Here is a 19,449-nt window from a genome sequence, read left to right as displayed (position 1 = left end):
TGCCCAGCACTACCAGAAAAGGTAGATAATTGTTATTTGGTTTGTTTTTCCGACATTCAAGCTCTTACCCATCTCCTGTTGAGAAAACTTGCAGTATAATTTATGCTATCCTTTATTTACATAAAACTAGTAAAGTGAAATGGAAATGATGTATTAGTTGTTTTTGTCTTGCTATTTGTTCATGTATTGCATGTCAAAGCGTCATTGCAATATTGACGAGGAGTAGTGCACATCGGCCTCATATTGTGCAGCCCTAGTCTGTAATCATGGTGGGCGGCTCCAGCTTCATACCATTTGCCTCACTTACCGAACCGTCTTAAATCTGCAAGAGGATTGGATATTTCAAGTTTCCTGTAGTATTCTAATTTGTTAAAAGATAGAATATTGTATGCCTTTAATGAATTTAAAAAATAAATTAAAGATAGTCTGAATGGCATATTTTAGCCTTCTACTAGGCGTATAGATCTATCATTTATTAAAGTTATGTGTTCTGTAGGTCTAATAGTGAAACAGACAACTATCATCTAAATAAAAGTACGACTTATCAGTATACATTTTCAAGTTCAGACATAAACCTGTCATTTGCTTTGCATGCGTACCTCGATTTCTCTTCATCTTCCTTGATCTGGATGAGCGGTAGGGCTACTTCCATCACATCTATTGCATAGACAAGCTCCCTTCCTTCGCTAACTGACCCACCAACCGGCAAAATGCTTCCAGAGGTGGTCCGGTAATTTGGACTTTGAATATTAATCATATTACCGGTAGTCATGTTTGGTTTTTCAATGAGGCCTCGACCTTTAAACCTGCGCAAGTGTAGCCAAATCTGTGATCTGGTCTATTCTGGTGTATTTTTACATTTCTTTACAAACTAATTCCTGTTAGGCATTTTAGTGGTTTACAATAAGGAATTTAGCGCTAAAGTTAAGGAGCCAGAAAGTCAAACTAGAGCAGGACATGAGGTGAGCTTTTGGGAGTCTCATCCACTTCACCTCAAATTATTTAGAAAAAAAAGAGAAACAAACTCTCTTCATGAGTGGAAAAATGAATATTAGATTAAAACAACATCAAAAGCATCAAGAACAGCTAGGTCCATTATCTAATGCCTGAGCAGCTTTCTTTAAATCAAATCCCCTTTTTTTTTTAATAAACCAATGGTTCACTCACTCTATGCGTGCTATCTTCCTCCATTTGGACTTGGGGGGCTTTGGGAGGGGGGCTCCTTGATCCCCCGACATGAACATGTCAGGGGGCAGCCTGATGTTCTGGTAGTCTTTGGCCAGGGTGAGCAGGGGACACCGGCTGGGGTGGCACTCTGGCAGAGACAGCCGCATGTCTGTGTCTTCCGCCTGAGCGAAAACATGCAACAGTCGGCACACATTTCTATTTCAAACTCTATTTTTCAACCTTTATTTAATTAAACAAAAACAAACCCAATGAGATCAAGTTCTCATTTTTGAGAGTGATCTAAATTCCCCAACATAAAATCCACTCACCCTCAAGCTGAAGCGAGTATGGCAAGTGGTAGGAACAAACTCATTGAAAGGCAGAGTGAAGTCTATATTGAGCGTTTCGCCACAGGCTGCCAGGTACACTACAGAAGATCAATAAAGCAATTGATTAGTCTGCCTGCTGGAGGATTAAGAAGTGTATTTATACAGTATAATGCATCAAGACTTAATTGAGCTAAAGCATCTTGTTACAGATGCAAGCTTACAGCATCCAACAGTACTGATCACCTTCAAGACAGCATGAAAACTTTTTCCATTTTCCTTGTTTGTGTTATAGTCCCACTACGATCATTTTCAATCTGTTGTAACAGCGTTCCCAGTGGTCTTTCAATCATGATTACATCGTTTTTAGGAAAAATCTTTGTACAGGTCCCTTTCTTTAGGGCATAGTTTTTGCAGAGTGGCAGGAGTTCACAAGAAATGTGCCTCCGATTAGTGGGCGGGGCCATTGGTGCAGGGCAAACCTTTCTCCCACTTCCCATCATCCTTTTTTTTTAACACGTTCTCCTGCTATCTTACAGTCCCTCTCAAGCCCAACCGAACATTACTGGCGCAACTGAAGTGGTGAGCTATATTTGAGCTATCCAGCCACCCAGTTTAAAACCAGATTCCAGTTCAGACGAGGAAAACAAAGACGAACATGGATCCATTTGTCTACAAGTGGATACATCAGAATGGAGCAGAGCAGGGAACTTGTGGCGTGCCGCTAAGTCACACCTACAATCTTTTTCAAACTTCTTTTTTTCGTCTGCTCCTGATTCACAACTATTTGAACAAAGAAGTACTCCGAAATGCTATTGTAAGGTCCTAAATGTCCTAAATCATAGAAAAAATAATATTTAATCATGTTAAAAGTACCCAAAACACGATTTTTAACAGAATTGGTCTTTAAACGTGAACATAACGAATGTGCTATACCATTCTCCTGCTGTTTGGTGGAACAATCGATCCAGTTGTGCTGGTTTGCAGCCCAGATCATCTCAAACTGGTGGAAAAGGACCTTGAACTTCCAAGAATAGGGCACGAAGGAGTAAAGATCGGGGGCGCTGTCACTCGCCCAGTCATGGATTAAATCTGCAGAGAAAGCGTTTCAACTGTAGAATATGATGATTACGCACAATCATCCACAAGCCATCAGCATTCTAGGTGTGGTGCCAGTGGCTATACTCACCGGTAAAGAAGTTTTTCTGGGCATAGATGAAGTGATAAGTAGCCTTGTACACCTCAATCTCACACTGCCACGACTGGGGCATGTTCCATATTCGGGGGTAGGTGGCTATCACATGGAACTGAGGCAACAGTGGCGTTAACATGTCAACAGTCTTGTTTTTTTATTTTTTATTTTATTTGAGCTTCCTCTTGGTACTTACAGCCAACATCTCCGCCTCCAGAAGAGTTCTGTACTGCATGCTGCTGGTGGTGTCCACATGAAGAAGTTGACCTTTGATGGTGGAGGAATAACCTGACGGGCAGAAAGAGTAAAAACTGTAAGCTATTGAAAAATGTATCGAAACCACACTGCAAAAACAGAATCTTAAGACATAAAAAGACCCTTGTTTCAAGAAAAATTGTATTATCTTTCATCAAGAACGTTTTTCAATAGCAAAATAAGCTTCGTCTAAGAAAACATGTCTTAGTGACTTAAACCTTTTTTTAATAAGCATTCTTGGAAAGACCATTTTTCTTATCCCATTGGAAAATTTTTGCTTATTTAAAGACTTTTTTTAATAAGAAACAAAAAGATTAATATTTTCCTTCGATGTGGATTGTTGCGGTTTGAATTTTCATTGTTCAAAAATTAATTTTGAATTACCGGTACTTAAAATGACATGTATGCATTGTAATCTTAAGAACTTGTTCTCTTTCTTTGTTTTGTTTTCCCGAGTCTTGCTATTAAACTTCATACATAAAACATTCACCATTTCTGCTACAAACAAGCAGGGGAGGGTTTGCAGTGACTGCATAATGACTTTCAAATTGGGTATTGCAATCATACTGAATGCCACGGTGCCTGTCAAAGGAAACAACCGGCAGGGTTTCAGAGAGTTGCTGGCTGAATGCCCACTGCCTTGTGGCATGTGGCGTTAATGAGACCTGAAGCCTGGCTAGTTGGATCAAACGGCGGTGGCTTGGCTGAGGTTGTAAACCAAGCTGAAAGAACCTGTAGGCCAGAGCATTTTTCAGGCTTGGTTGCTAAAGGCTGAACAAAGAAGGTAAAGAGCTGAAGTGTAAATAAACATCAATGTTGCTGGTGTTAAAAGCCAAAAAGGAACGTATTTGTGCTTTGTTGGATCAGGTATGATTCAAGAAATGTAATTTGGATTAGCTGAAAAGAACAGTTGGATTTCTACACAAGGCTTTAGCAGACAAAATACAAACATCAGGTCAGGTTCTCTGATTTCAGGCTCCAAATGGAAATGCTTGGGAGCACTGTGCAGCTCATCCACACAAACATGTATTTTTAACACAACAGATTTCTTTGTTTTTTTCTTTTTTGAAGACATCGGTACTTCTTTCAGCTGACTGACATGAAGTAGCTTCAATAAAGCTTTTACTTCACATTTTATAAAGGACCACGTCTTCTCTCCATTACTTGTTTTGGTAAAATTACAATTAATATTGAACTATAAGTAAACATGAGACTCTGGGGCCTCGTGTGACTTTTTACTCCTCCATTATGGCGCTCTGGTTAAAGAAAAATGAAATCTTTTTCATTTTAAACAAAATAATGTATTCTTCTACCAGGCAAATCTAGCGAAACAAGGCAGTCAAATAAGTCAAACTTTATTGAACTTACTCACACACAAACAGTTACAACACAGTATGTATTACTCCACGAGGCTCCTGACTACTAGCTAAACTAGTAGTCTAACGAACTAAAACATTTGACAGATATGTAGGTGCTATGTACTACAGAAAGTTCATTTGAGGTCAGTAAGCAGAACCAGAGTTTATACATAATGAATTCTCGAATATAAAGCGGATTTTCTATTTCTGAAAAAAATAAGAGGATTCAAGGATTCTAAGATTGCCAAATGGTACGAAAAATATGGTAAAGGTCCTTTATTTAGCTCGGATTTAATTTGAGTAATTAGGTTTATGAATTCATGGCTAATTCACACCAACAATGGTAAAATAAGCTGTGTATAGTTTTTTTTCCATTGCCGACATTACACAACCAACTACTAGTACATTTGCAACATTGATATGATTCTAGTAAGTAAGTAAGTTTTATTTATATAGCGCCTTTCACAGATAAAATCACAAAGCGCTGAACAATAAACAATATACAACCCAGTAAAAGCAGAAAAACAATCAATTAAATATAATGTAAGCAAAACTAAATTGAAGAAAAATAAACATAGAATAAAAGTAACAATAAAACCAGTCAGCTAAAAGCATTTTTGAATAAAAGTGTCTTCAGTTGACTTTTAAAAGAATCGACGGTGTCGGCCACACGAAGGGACAGAGGGAGGGCATTCCAGAGTCTGGGGGCTATTGCCTGGAGTGACCGGTCACCTCTGGTTTTGTACTTTGTCTTAAAAATCTTTAAAAGATTTTGATCTGAGGATCGGAGGGCACGGCTGGAAGCGTAGGGACAGAGCAAGTCTGATAAGTATTTTGGGGTCTGTCCATTTAAAGCTCTATAGGTTAAAACTAGAATTTTAAAATCAATACGCCACTTGATTGGGAGCCAGTGCAAGGAGGATAAAATGGGGGTCATGTGTGCCCTTTTTTCTGATCCTGTTAAAAGCCTAGCAGCAGTGTTTTGAACTAACTGAAGACGGTTAAGAACTGATTTATTAAAACAAGTAAAAAGAGAATTACAATAATCTAAACGAGAAGAAATAAAAGCATGGATAACCATCTCTAAGACTGAGTTAGATAAGAACTAGGGCTGCAGCTATCGATTATTTTTGTAATCGATTAATCTAGCACTTAATCGATCGATTAATCGAGTAATCGGATAAAACGATTTGTGTGTGTTTTTGAGCAACCAAAACAAATAATGCATAACAAAAATGACGTGGTTGTAACAAGAATTTGATTTTAAAGATCCACTCTGATGCAAATGTTACTTTTGGTGTTTTTAAGTTGGTCTTTAGAAATGTCGCGGAGCTAGAACATTTTGTATGGGGGGGGACAGAAGACTTTGAAAGAGTGGCCAACACCAAAATCGAAGGCCATTAAAAATAAAAGAATCAGAAAAACACATTTGATCATTATCATTGTTTATAATTCGTGTAAAAATAATGCTTTTGTTATTTTTGCAATGCTTAAAGAAGCCTCGCGGTCCGCCGAAAGGCGAGCTACCGCCTGTCCCAGCCCCTGCCTCTCGGCGCCCCCTCGGCGCCCCCTCCGCGGCCCGCGCTGGTCGCCGCGGAGGGGGCGCGGAGCGGCTGACGCCGCCCCTCGCTCACTGCCGGCGGCACGCGCGGGTATGCCAGCTCTATTCTGCAGTAGAGACACTGCACCTTGTTCTCTTCTTTATTAAGTGTGTAATGATCCCACACTTTAGACAATTTCTGCCGTTTATTTATAGATCTATTCTCCGCCATCGCGCCAACAAAATTCAAAAGGTCCGTGTGAATAAACGGTCCGTGTGACACAATCAAATCCCTGCGCCGCGCGTATAGTGCGCGTCATAGGAATTTAACGAGGCTTCGAGGCAGAGTTTTTGCCTCGAGGAATTTTTGTAATCGAGTAATTAGAGTAACTCGAGGAATCGTTTCAGCCCTAATGAGAACGCCCGCAATTTTGCTATGTTACGTAAATGAAAAAAACAGTTTCTAATTAAAAGGCTGGAATGATGGTCCAAAGACATTGACTGGTCAAACCATACACCAAGATTTCTGATACAGGGCTGTACAGAGGAGCTCAAAGAACAAAGATGCCGGGAAATTATTGGGATTTTGTTTTCTGGGGCAACTATTAGCGTTTCCGTCTTTTCTGGGTTTATCTGTAGACTGTTACTTGTGAGCCAAGATTTAACACAAGCAAGGCAATCTAGAAGTTCTGTAAGTTTGTGGAGTTCTGTGTCATTGAAAGAGCAGTACAGCTGAATATCATCGGCATAGAAATGGTATGACACATTTTTAAAGTTATTCAAAAGCTTTCCAAGTGGGTAGATGTACATTAAATTCTTGGTGATTTTAATTTGCATGTTGCATGTTCTATGTGGTGTTTGTTATTTTGAAAGAAAGTCATTTAAACCTGGCGAAAGTTATAAACTATTTCATATCACATATAAATTATTTTCTATTTATATTTATCCCCAAAACACATATTTATATTGATCATAATAGCAACAATAATAAAATCATTCATCTTCTGACGTTTTATCCCTTTTGGGGTCATGGGGCTGCTGGAGCCTATCCCGGCCACTTGTGGGCGAAGAGCCACAATCACACACCTATTCACATTCACACCTATGGACAATTTGGAGTTCCCAATTAACCTATGAAGCATGTTTTTGGACAGTGGGAGGAAGCCGGAGACCCCGGAGAGAACCCACGCATGTATAGGGAGAACATGCAAACTCCACACAGAAAGGTCCCCCATTGGTGTTCTTTTTCAGGTCCCCCAGCCAGGCCTTCTTGCTGTGATGCAAGAGCGCTAACCACTGCACCACCGTGCAGCCCTATAACAAAATCCAAACCAGTGTTTTTTTTTCTACAGGGTGACTAATGACTGGTTCCTACTGAGTGGTTGTCAGAGAGAAATTGACCCAAATGCCTCTTGTGTTGAAGTGTCAAAGGTTGCAGACCCCTGACTTTGGGGTAACTTTGATAACATATACACATATTTTCACGTTATATATAATAGACCAAAACTGCATTAACATTTAGAGATTATTCTGCAGAAACTGCAACATTAAAGTTGTACTTGAAGGGCTTTAGGGCTTTAGGCTACAGGGCTTTAACAATTTTCTCCTACCAACTGAAAACGGTTTCTAAGGCAAGGGTCTCTGTATATGACACATTTTACTTCAACATGAAATAAAATAAAAAGAAATCGGTCACAAAAGCCATCTGCCAATTCAAGAGCAGTGCAGTGGTCCTATTTCAGAACAGAAGACACTTACCATTCTCTCCCACAGTCATGGGGATGTTGACTTCCAGGTAGGAGCCTGCGCCTACATTCACATGAATGGCATTGGTTTCCTAGTAACAGAGAGGAAAGTGGAGCACAGACTGAGAAATCAAAAAGAAATATGACATAAGCTGTCTCATTAGAAGAGACTTCTTTACAACCTAAAAGCAGGAGTCACAGGATTGAACAAAAAAAAAACACATACAAAGGAAGTAATAAAATGACACTCTTTTCTCCCCTCGGTTATTAGATCTTTTTCCCTCCGAACATGACGATATTGTTTTTTAGAATGCCCTTTACAGACTTGATTAACAATCCCAGCACTTCTACAGGAAGAACATTTTCAAAAGCATAAAACATTAAGCAGAAATTAATAACAGGAAAGGTAAAATGGACAGAAAAAAGGGCACACAAAGCAAAAGCTATAGAATAAAAATCCGTGCAAAAAGAAAGGAGGGGAATAGGGGGATATTTACTCTGTTTTTGGTGAAAAGGAGATCGATGGTGGCGTCAGCAATGATGTTCATGCGGAGCTCAAAAGCCTGAATCTGTCTCAGTTTTCCTGGCTGTGCGACCTCGGTGACGTTCATGGCCTGGAAGTCTGCAGGCAGGAAGAACTTCCACAAACAGTCCCTGGAAGAAGAAAATGGGTCACATATTGCTGCTGTCCATTGGAATATTTACTCATCAGTTGGTATAGACTTCCTGGCATGCATATCTGCATATCTGTTCACATAATGTGCAATCAGAGTTAAATCTCTCATTAAATCATCTTATGTCCACTCCTGACTGTTAATCCCTTCCAGCATCAGCCTGCTCAGTTTTTCTTAGCCGGCATCTGGAAGCTGGGCTTTAGGCGGCCCTGCAGCCTGCAGAACAAAGCCCACTTTCATTTGTTTTTCTTTGGTCTTTGTTAAATGGCATCCTGTGTGGATTTTGGTGCATGGACTCAGCATTACATATGAAAACCAACACAAAACTAAAATAGCCAGAGAAACCAAAGCTACAGAGGATTTTCTATCATTTTGATGAGGGAGGATGGAAACTGAGCTTAATGCAGAATAGACACTAACTCCTGATTGATGTTCATTCAACAGATCATCAAAAAGGAAAGATTTAAAACTCTCTAACTTATAAATAAAGCTCAGGAAGAACTATTAGCATGAATGAGCTTTAATGATCTGCAGTCATCACACACCTTTGTCGATCAGCCCAAGGTCCATAATTGAAGTCGGTTCCTTTTCCACAGACGATGTCCAGACCCCAACAGGGAGGAAGGTCCTGCAGCTTGTCATCCTCACTGCTGGTCTCTGCCTCCTCCCCACCCTCCTGCTCCACGGGAACCAAACCTGCATGTGCACAGTCACATGGTCAACAACTATCATCAAAACATTTTTCTGGAGGTTTCATCTTCTACTACTGAGAAAATAAAACTCATTTCCACCTTACTTTTCAAATCTAGAAAACTCTCGTTTGCTCACACAAAACGTACCGGGTTCGTCCTGGTAATAATAGATGTCGACATCATTGGACTGCATCACAACAAAACCTTCACCCATCAGTCTAGGAGGTCTGCAAAAGAAAACACAAGATTTTTTTGTTTTTAATGAAATCCTTTGGTCATTTTAAGCCATTGTACAAAAAAATACTTTGAAAAAAAAAGCTACTATTTTGATAGGAACCGTTTTAAAAATCAACTAGGATGATCACAAAACAAAGAAATTTGATATTTAATCTTTTCATAAACCTCAACTTAAAATTCAGCTTTATAAAATAGCAAGGAGCCTGTACACCAAAACGTTTAGAATTAAATGATAGGAAAAGTAGTTTCATCAAACTTCTGAACTTTAGTAGCAGGTATTTTGTTAAATAAATAAATGAATAAAGAAAGAACAAGTCATTTACAGCACTTTAACATTTAATCTGTTAATGTGTATATTTATGAAAATATAAAAAGTGAAACATAATTTCAATTATTAATCTTATTAGTAGAAAAGTGTTACAATAAGTTAAGAACTACAGTTGAAAACTGTTAACTTGTTTTGTGAATGCTGGGTGGATTTGAAGCTGTTTTGACCATAAATGTATAAAACAATTAAATTGTTATTTGAAATCTTCAAATTTCCACTCCATTTTGAACTTACTCGTCATTTTGCATGCCTAGGTAGCGAGGACTGGGAACCAGCATGACGCGCACGTTCTCCAGCGAGCCTTTGACAATGTGCATGAACTGATCCAAGTGGCTGGATGGAGGTTTGGTGGCGTAGGTCAGGAAGGCATCTTCAAAGTTGACGCAAAGAGTCTGCGGCAGGTGGTGGTTTCCGAATGCCAGACGTCCCTTCAGAAGGAAAAAAGAATATCCATAAAAAACATGAGAGAGGCATTTAATAATTCCAATTTTAAACTCCAATTGTGTTCGTGGTGTTTTTAACATGTTCTTGTTGCATATTTCTGATGATGGAGGACATATTTTAAGCTTAAAATTGCATTTCTGAGTTTTTTATTATTTAAATGATTGTGAATCAGGAGCAGACCAAAAAAGGTAGCTTGAAAAAGAGCATATTTGTGATATAAAATGTGCAATCATTTTATATCACGCTCTATTCTGATGCATCCACTTGTAGACAAATAGATCCATGTACGTCTCTGTTTTCCTTGTCTGAGCTGGAATCTGGATCTAAACTATACGGCTGGATCGCTCCAATATTGCTCGCCATTTCTGTTTCTGGTTGCTCCGCCCACAATTCAGAGATGACTTTCTAATGAACTCCTGTCGCTCTGCAGAAAGTATGGCCAAGAAAACTACTTTTTTTGTGGCTAAAAACAGCATAATCAGTGGGAAGACTTTCAAAATAGATGATCGGAATGGAACTTTAAATAAGGAGGCAAAGGAAATATCAAAAGCGGAATCTTGTTTCTCTCTTGGGTTGCCGTCAATCAAAAACACAACTTTTTTTTTTTTTTTAAGTTTGGCAAACTTACGGTGCTGATGTTGACTTTGATGACAGGAATGAGGGAACGCCAGGATGAGGCCGGATCTGGACTCTCTGTTTTGATGTTCACACTACACAGCAATAAAAAAGCATTTCAAATTAAAACATTACAGCTACATTTGTTGTCTTTATGATAAAGTTGTTGTCTTTTTTTCCGGTTTTTAACTACATCTTCATACAGAATTGGATTTAAAAAAATCTATTATAGTAATAATTTTTTGGTACATCATGTAAAAATTATCAGTCCATAATAATAATTGTGTCTAAAAACAAGTAATTAGGTTTGAAAAGACAAAAATAGAAGGCAGGAGTGTTGACCTCTCGATGGACTCATTTCTGTCTTCTTCCCCCTTTGGGTCATCCTTCTTGGGTGTTAATAGGGTGGGCTCCAGTCCAAACGTCTCCTGCAGCTGAGCATAAAGGTCGGTTCGATTGTAGACGTGAAACTCAAAACCGTTGACGGTCAAAGACAGCCTGGTCTCCGCTTTAGGATCTGTTGAAAACACACAACTTAAAAACGCTGGTTTTCTACTAATAAAAGGCCAAAAAGGCTGCTTTGAATTTAACAAAACAATTATCCCAAACAAGCAAAAGATGAGCAATATGTGGAATACCTACCATGCTGTTTCTGTTTCGGGTCATACATTTTCCACCATCGGAATATAAAAAAACCATCTTGTATCCTGCAAAAGAACAAATAAAGCACTGTGGGCAAGGAACAGACGAGCAGAGATGACAAAGGAACAGCTGGATACAATCCGGTTCACAAATCAAATCTGACAATTCACACATCGATCCACGGTTCTTACAATTCAATGCCATGTGTGCGTCTTTTCACTAGATGTGTGAAATTTAAAAAAAAAAAATGCATTTAAACACCATCATTTATTGAAAGCAGGAGATCAGAATCAACAAAACATAAACATCGATGTTATTTTGGATCATTAAACAACAAATCTTGAAAATGTTCTCCACAGTTTTTCCATCGTCAAAGTTTTGCTGACTATAGTTACTGTCAGGATATGACAAGAAGATAGTAAATGAAAACCCAGCAACACCTCAATGAAAATGTACCAACTAGCAAACACTCACAGTCCTTTTTTCAACAGACCTGTTTTAACAAAACTGACTTTTTTCATCTTCAGAGGAAATACTGAAAAACTCCCACACTGTAGATGAACATTTAGCAGACGGATTATCTGCCAGGATAGCAATCGTATGACATACCATGACTGATCATCAGATATTCATAATATTCTTAATTTCATATTTATTATACGTTTGATTCAAATTGTCAACTATATTTAATAGAAAGAAAACAGACACACACTTTCAGAATCTATTTAGGCTTAATCCAGAGCGAGTCCTTGGGCAAAAACCCTTTGGCGCTAATGCCCAACTATGTAGCTGCAAGGGGGCCCAAGTCTGGGTGTCCCTGTGCCGGTCCCCAGCCCAGATCCAATTGAAGGTTGAGTCAGGAAGGGCATACGGCAATGTAACGATGTCTGCCAAACTACCAGAGCAAATCTGTGAAAGCTGATTCGCTGTGGCGACTCCTGAAGGGATATGCCGACGAGTGAACAACATTTTAGTAAACTGAACTTCAATCTCTCTTTTTTTTTAATCAGCAAAAAAAAGATTTGATAGAGTACTTTAATTTTAAAATCTACGTGGGTTCTGTGACAGAAGCAGATTTGGATTGTTTGGTTTACAAACATAAAAGCCAAGATTTTACCGCCGTTTTAGAGCAATAATTATATTGTCTGAAGTACATTTACTATACTCTACTATCTTTATAAAGTTTATAAAACAGCAATCTCTAACACCAGAAGTATGAATACTTGAATTTCCTGGAACAGGTAGCAAATATCCAGGTATTCGGGTACTAGTTACAGCCCTAAGCAGAAGATGCCATTACCTGATGGACATGTCTTGGTTGATGTAGTAGACATCTCTGAACATGACCTTGCCTGACAGAACAGAGAAGGAGAAGGAGCCTGTGGAGAAAAAAAGGAGAGTGTGAGATTTTTCTAACACCTACATCCATGTTGGTTCTGAAAAAGCATCATTTCAGATTAGGTTTAAAGTCCAAATCTCGTATTTATCACAACTTATTAAAGAGGTTTTTAACATAGTGAAGGTAACTGCTTTTACATTTCTTAGTTTCCCCTTTTTCCTCCTTAAGAAAAAAAATACAGAAATAAACAAAAAACTTTTAAAAAGGGACAGATTTTTGCTGCAGATCAGAGGCTGTCAAAGGAACAAAGGTAAATATGGACGTTAACACGAGCTTCAATCATTAATCACTTCTTAACTCCTGTCTGGCTTCATTTATTTCAAGCTGGGGGAGTGACAGCAGCTCGTGTTTCATCACTCCAGGTGACAGTTTGTCGTGTCGTTTTATTTATTGTTGCAGTAACTGACAGAAGGAGGGATGCGCCACCATGTGCAACCAGGCAGTTTATTCTACCTGCTGATTTTCTCCAGTCCAGATCATCCAAAAGGGGAAACAAAAACAAAACTGTTGCATTTCTTAATAATATTTTAGACTTGCGTATTTTTAAGACGATAAACAACCATATTAGTAAGACCAAATACAGTGAAGTAACTATTGATTTCATGGTGACACATGATAGGATATCATCAGCATAAACTATAAATATCTAATGCTTCTATTGTCTGTTTCACTACGGCCGGTCAGTATTGGGTTTCTGTCCCCGTCATCATTTTTTGGTGCAGTTTCAGGGCAGACATTTTCATTGTAAAAAGGAATGTGGAAAACGATTCCAATGCAAATGAGAAAACACTGAGTGGTTTTTGGATTTATAACCTTCCTTTCCCTTTTCACACATTGGCAACACAGAGTTAACAGCCGCCAGTGTTGCCAGAGCTCCCATTTCCCCATTTGTCTCTGCATCGCAGAGCCAAACACGTACACACCGATGTGAATGTAGCCATCCTTGTAGAGCCTGTTGATGATGAGGGTGAGGATGAGGCCAATGTTGCGGGAGTTGTAATAAGTTAAATAGATGATCCATCCACAGGACAGAATGGTGGCTGAGAAGAAAGACAAATATTTTAGTCCAACAGAAGACTTGATGGGTGTTTTTCATTTAAATACATTTGTTGGAAGGACAAATCTACACTGTTAACGAACAAAAACAAGACACCTTTACAAATGAAACTTTTCTGTCATTTAAATTCATTTTTGTTATGCTTCCAGCACAAGAAAACAACATAACACTTTTATCTGACAAAATCCAATGCCACAAATAAATCAATGTGTTAATGAAGTAGTTAAAAAGCCTTTAAAAAATGTATTTTTAATATGGTTAAATAAAGATGGTTAAATAAAGATGACATTTTAAAAAATTCTACGTACTCACTCAGCTGTTTTAATAAAAAGGAAACTCTAAAAATGTAATATTTGTCTAAACAAAACACTCCCTAACCAATTTTTTTTTTTTTTAAATCTGTTTGAAAAAGCTTGGAGACGTGACGCAGAAGCTACAACGGCGGGCCGCAAACCCCCTCCCGCAGCGTTCAGAAGCATCCGCTTGTAGACGACCAGATTCATGTAGGTCTTCTTTTTTTCCTCGTTCCATCTGACATCTGGCTCAAAACTGTACAGCTGGATAGCTCCTATAGTGCTTGCCATTTTGGTTGCACCAGTAATGTTAGGTTGGGGGTGTGAGGGGCTGTATGCTAGCGGGACAGCATGTAAATAGATGAATGATGGCGTGGGCTCACTCCACGTCAACAGTCCCGCCCACATCTCAGAGGCAAATTTCCAATGAACTACTTCAGCTCTGCAGAAACTATGCCCTAGAAAGCATTAAGGCTTTTTTTTGTATTTTGGCTAAAAAACAGCATAACCATAATTTAAAGACCACTGGGAACGCTTTTACAATAGATCAAAAGATGATCGGAGTGGGAATTTAAGGGAACACTATGAGGTTTATGATAGTATTTATCTTTTTGGTGTTTTGTCACCGTTTATTACATTAATTACTCACTCAAGTTAACCTTTAACGTACTGATACGGTAAAAAGCCTAATATGTATCTGGTGCAACAGCTAGGATTACCTCATTTTTGTATATCAGTTGGTTACCATAAGAGCCAATTTTTTTAACTTCAGTTTGGTTACAAACTGACTTCAGGGGCAAAGAATCTTCCTCCTCGGGGTTCCAACATGTCTAATTCCTGCTCCAACATACCTGACTCAACTAAATGAGTCATTTGTACAACTGTGAGTACAGGTTAAAGGTTGATATGAGGTCTGGTGGAATAGAAAGCACAACAAGCAGGCCTAACTCTGGAGCCAACGCAACAGGCGAAACAGCAAGTTCCTGAAACAGCAACTCCTAACAGATCCACACACGGAAGAGGGATGCCACTTACCAACAATGAGCCAAATAAAGTTGGAGTTGTGCAGATTTAGATAGACATCTAGTTCCTCCAAACTGGGGAAGGTGCTTTCGTTGTTTTTGCTGACGTGCCCATCCATGGCCACAGGCTCTCAGTCTGGTGTCAAACACTGAAAACAGAGAAGAATCCTGTTGCGATGCACCGTCCAGGGATACAAAACCGAAGACCAAAAGAGTGCAGACTCTCTGATCTCCAAAACACACCACATCTAGTCATTAGAGACTATTTACAGTTAGCAGGTATGGACAATACTGCAGCACATTGTTTACAAGCCCTTTCTTAACTTTCAGGTGAACAAACAAAACAGCAGTTAGAGCCGGTATATGATTATGCTGTGACCCAAGTCTACCTGTGGTGTACATGAAAAGCCTGAACACTGTTCACACATGGAAATCCAAACTAATCCAATTGAATAGACTTTAGTAGTGAAAACCACTTAAGTAATCAAATCCAGACCTTGCTTCAACATTTGTGAGTGATTCTGCTATTTAAAGTTCACATGAAAAACCATTGCAAAGGTGTAACAAAAGTTAGCAAGTTTGAGGGCAAATGAGACAAATCAGTTCCAGTTACATGCAACGGATCATTACGCAATAACTGCCGGACATTATTCAGTCTGCTCCAGTTGCATCACAAGCCAGTTGAGCAAGTTCAGGTTTTCCTCTGAAACAGATTTGCATTTTATTTTTATTTTTTAATCTCAGTGGTTTGGATTCACAGAAACTTCTGTTTAGTTTAGTTTCTATTCCCCCACTGTTCTCGTGCCGGGAAGTTGTCAACACAAACACACACAACTCCTTAATTTTACAGTTACGCTAGAATATGAGCAAATTGAGATGCATGATAAGGATAAGCACAATACATTCCTAGGCATACCTGGCTGACAACAGGTTTAGTCTTGTGCAGGTAATGGCAAAAACACGAGCTACAACATAACGAACATTGTTAGTCTGCTGAAAACGTTACGACAACGACTGCAGAGCTGCACACACAGACACACCACCAGCACGTCCGCTACCAACGTTTTACATTTGTTGATAGTAAAGCCGGCCGCTGAACTAGCGTTAGCACTAATGTTAGCCTCAGAGCTAATGACAGAGGGCCGCACCCTATCAGTTTTGTTTAATTTACAATCAGCAAAAACTTGTCAGTCAGTGGGTTTAAACTACCTTAGTATTTCCGATGAATCAGGAGGTTTCATCTTTGCTCCAGTTATCCAGAAGTTGGAACCGTTTTGACGTTTCGGAGAGGGACTCTGTTAGCATCCTGTTCCTTATTTACATGGCAGACAGCCAAGTCAATACCTTTCCTGTTCTCCTGAACGCTTTCACGAAATTGACCAATGAGAAAAGGAACAGGTCAAAAATAGACCAATCATTGAACAGATTGTGTTTTCAGTTACACCCACAGTTGACAGACACATTTGTTAACCAATGGGAACTGCGAAAAGGATTCCGCAGCCTTGTTTTGAAGATTCCTGTTGTACTAATATTTCATGATTAAATATTATCTGCAGTTTGAATGTATTATAGTGTTTTCTTAGATAAAAAAACAAGCTTTGGATGATATTAATAACAGAATATTAACAAAACATTCTTAGATAAATATAATAATAATAAAACTAACACACATAGTAACTTGATTGTTGTTAAGGTTTTTTTTTAATTATGTTTTTAAAAAAAGGCTTCAGGTTATGGAAGCATATGTGTCTTATAATTCAAAATAAAAGTCAATACCAGAAATATATTTTCATTTTCACAATAAAGATCAGTAAAAAAAAAAAAAAGTGTTTGTTCACTGTAACCAGTTTTCGACAATGACATAAACTGCATATAGAAATATTTGGCATTTTAAATTTATTATTGTACAAATACAGTACTCTTGATCAATCCAAAATGTTAACAAATCCTCAAACTTTAACATTTAAGTAGTAAAAGGGAATTTTTTTACATTCCTAAAAGAATATCTACATGATATTTCATTATTAGGCAACTATTAGTTTGCAGAGTTATTATGTAACTCGTTAAAAAACAAATATTTTCCCATCTGATTCGTTTATTTACACCAGTTTAAGTGACAATAACAAATACACAAGCTCCAAGTTTACAAATAAACATTTCTGTTATCAATATAGCTACCTTTTTTTTAATTAACAGTCACAAGCCTGTCGTTCATGTGTAGTTCTGGTCAGAATCAGCGTTTTGTGCAGCTGACACTGCTCCCAGACACTCCTCAGAGACATGTAGTGTGTCTTCTAAGATTTTTCAGTAGGTCTGAGAGTTGATTTTGTGTCCGTTTTCAAATTGAAAAGGTCCACCTTGCTCATCTTTAGTAATACCTGACCACGTCCCCACTTGACCCCTCTTCCACCTTCTTGGGAAGAGGGGTTTGTTACTGATGGGCCCATCTATCTTATCCAAAAAAAGTCATCTCATCAGTCTACAAAACCTTTAAAAAGTCTGTCTTCAGACATTTCTTGGCCCATTCTTGACGTTTCAACTTGTTGACAGGGTTTTCTTACTTTGATCATGTCTCTGAGACCGAACACGTCGTACTTCTTGACATTCCAGGTGGGTTGCAGTTGTGGAATATGGCGACACTGGAGGATTATGGGCTCCTGGTTACCTAACCTTTGATACTTCTCAAATCTTTAGCGGTTGATTTGCATCTTTTCATTTCAACATGTTTCTTGCAAACTTGTTAACAATTTGCAACAAAAGGTTTGATGGTTCTGTGATCACACTCCAATATCTTAGAAATTTCAAGAGCGCTGCATCCTTCTGAAAGACTTTTTACATCCTTTGACCCCTCAGAATCAATTAAATCAAATTTTTGGTCCACTTTATCTTAGAAGAATCTGCCAAACAATTATGCACACCTTATATGTTGACTTCCTTAGGCCACGCCCTCCCTTGTTACACACATATCCATCACCTAATTTCATTATTTCCAATATCCAATTAAGTTTACATGGCTTTGTGTTGGCAATTAAGGATAAAATTTTTATATGGCCAAAATAATCAATTTCCTATAAAGTGTGCAAACATACTTTTATTTTGGGTTTGCCACCTCAAACACCTGATCTCAGAAGTTAAGTGAGGTTGGGGCTGTTTTGTCCTTGGATGGAAGACTTTTTGAGACCACCAGGTACTTTATATCAGATTATATTCAACTTTATTGTTAATAGACATGTACAGGTACAAGGTAACAAAATGCAGTTCTTGTCTAACAAGAGTAAAGTGCAACAAAACAATAAAAGTTAAACATGCACATAGATCTGAGATGCATACGAATACATAGGTTATGACAACTGTACAATACATTTCCCATTGTTTCCACATGCTTGTTTCAAATCCAGGTAAATGCAGGGGTCGGGTCAAGAAGGATGTCAAACTGAAGCCAAATCAGATGTGCAAACATGGGGTAATTCCATAGGATTACCCCCTAGAGGGAGAGGCAATAACAGCTACTTTTGTTATGGCATTTGACTTTGTCTTGTTTCCAACACTTATCAAATAATTTAATCACAAAATACAATATTAAAACTTGCTGTTTAGTTGATTCTTTTTTTTAATGAAAAGGAAAAACCAAAGTATTTACAGAGTATATCATAGTAAAAAAATTGTGATTTAAAAGTAACCAACATCCACCTCAAAGCCTTTACCTCACAGTTAATCAGTTATCTGTATTTTTAAACTGGTTCACATGTAGGCTTCATATTTTCTGTTTTTTGAAAACTTTTTCAATAGTTTTGTTGCTGAATTAACTGATCCTTTACCTTTTTTTTTCTTGTTTTCAACATAAAGTACTTCAAGGCTTTCCAGAAGACATGTCTATAATCTTTCTGGAGGAAACTACGGACAGCTGGGGCTATTCTAACTGCTCCATTTACCTACAGTGCTTCAGAAAAAAAGCTACATAGAAAATGTCCTTTTACGATGGCCACATATGAATTGAAATAGGTTGCAGAGTAATTCTTTTCTACATGAGAAAAATTATTTCTTGCTTTATGAAACACAATTTTTTTTGTGTGTGTCTTTGCAACACAGCCACTGGGTTTACAATGTCTCAAAGCTGCTGATGTGTTTCCAGTTAACTTGTTTGTGCAGAATCTTACACCAAAAAATGAAAAAGTACATTCCAGCTGAGAAATTGGATTTTATCACTCAAATGCTTCTTAAATATCTTCTTAAAAAAAAAAAACACTTTTCAATCCGTTGTGGGTTTCAGGTGCTACAAAATCTTTAAGCCTTCACATTTCTAGTTGCTAGTTTGGGTTTTGGGTAATAAATGTTAAAATTCAAAATGTTTGTAGGAAAATTCTTTATTTGAATCTGCATTTTAGCACAAAAAGAAATGTGTTTTTTACTGGACATGCTACTTTTAAGAATGTTTTGTGATCAATGAGATCATCTTATTATCA

At 38.1% G+C, this 19,449-nt stretch overlaps 1 protein-coding gene across 28 annotated transcripts in view; it reads right to left on the bottom strand.

Annotated features, from left to right (window-relative positions):
- kiaa1109 (KIAA1109 ortholog) overlaps positions 1-16,335 on the bottom strand; it is a 71,289-nt gene extending 54,954 nt beyond the window's left edge. For 27 of the 28 annotated variants that reach the window (XM_020713917.3, XM_020713919.3, XM_020713922.3 and 24 more), the window contains exons 1-17: positions 16,196-16,335; positions 15,000-15,135; positions 13,538-13,654; positions 12,516-12,594; positions 11,216-11,280; positions 10,916-11,090; positions 10,587-10,668; positions 9,749-9,942; positions 9,097-9,176; positions 8,803-8,953; positions 8,081-8,237; positions 7,597-7,675; positions 2,882-2,973; positions 2,683-2,800; positions 2,430-2,585; positions 1,497-1,594; positions 1,168-1,349 (exon numbers count right to left, since the gene is read on the bottom strand). In XM_020713917.3, the coding sequence (XP_020569576.1) occupies positions 1,168-1,349; positions 1,497-1,594; positions 2,430-2,585; positions 2,683-2,800; positions 2,882-2,973; positions 7,597-7,675; positions 8,081-8,237; positions 8,803-8,953; positions 9,097-9,176; positions 9,749-9,942; positions 10,587-10,668; positions 10,916-11,090; positions 11,216-11,280; positions 12,516-12,594; positions 13,538-13,654; positions 15,000-15,105 (1,931 nt within the window). In that variant the 5' untranslated portion in view covers positions 15,106-15,135; positions 16,196-16,335. Of the gene's footprint in view, positions 1-1,167; positions 1,350-1,496; positions 1,595-2,429; positions 2,586-2,682; positions 2,801-2,881; positions 2,974-7,596; positions 7,676-8,080; positions 8,238-8,802; positions 8,954-9,096; positions 9,177-9,748; positions 9,943-10,586; positions 10,669-10,915; positions 11,091-11,215; positions 11,281-12,515; positions 12,595-13,537; positions 13,655-14,999; positions 15,136-15,902; positions 16,023-16,195 lie in introns of those variants that run through there. The other variant, XM_078940397.1, reaches the window with a different exon arrangement.
- Positions 16,336-19,449: the final 3,114 nt, after the last annotated feature.

The sequence above is a fragment of the Oryzias latipes genome, chromosome 22 (assembly GCF_053564925.1).
Source record: "Oryzias latipes strain Hd-rR chromosome 22, Olatipes_Hd-rR_3.1".
NCBI classification, from domain to species: Eukaryota; Metazoa; Chordata; class Actinopteri; order Beloniformes; family Adrianichthyidae; genus Oryzias; species Oryzias latipes.
The sequence above is the reverse complement of the archived record's forward strand: the minus strand, read 5'-3'. Positions and strand labels throughout refer to the sequence as shown.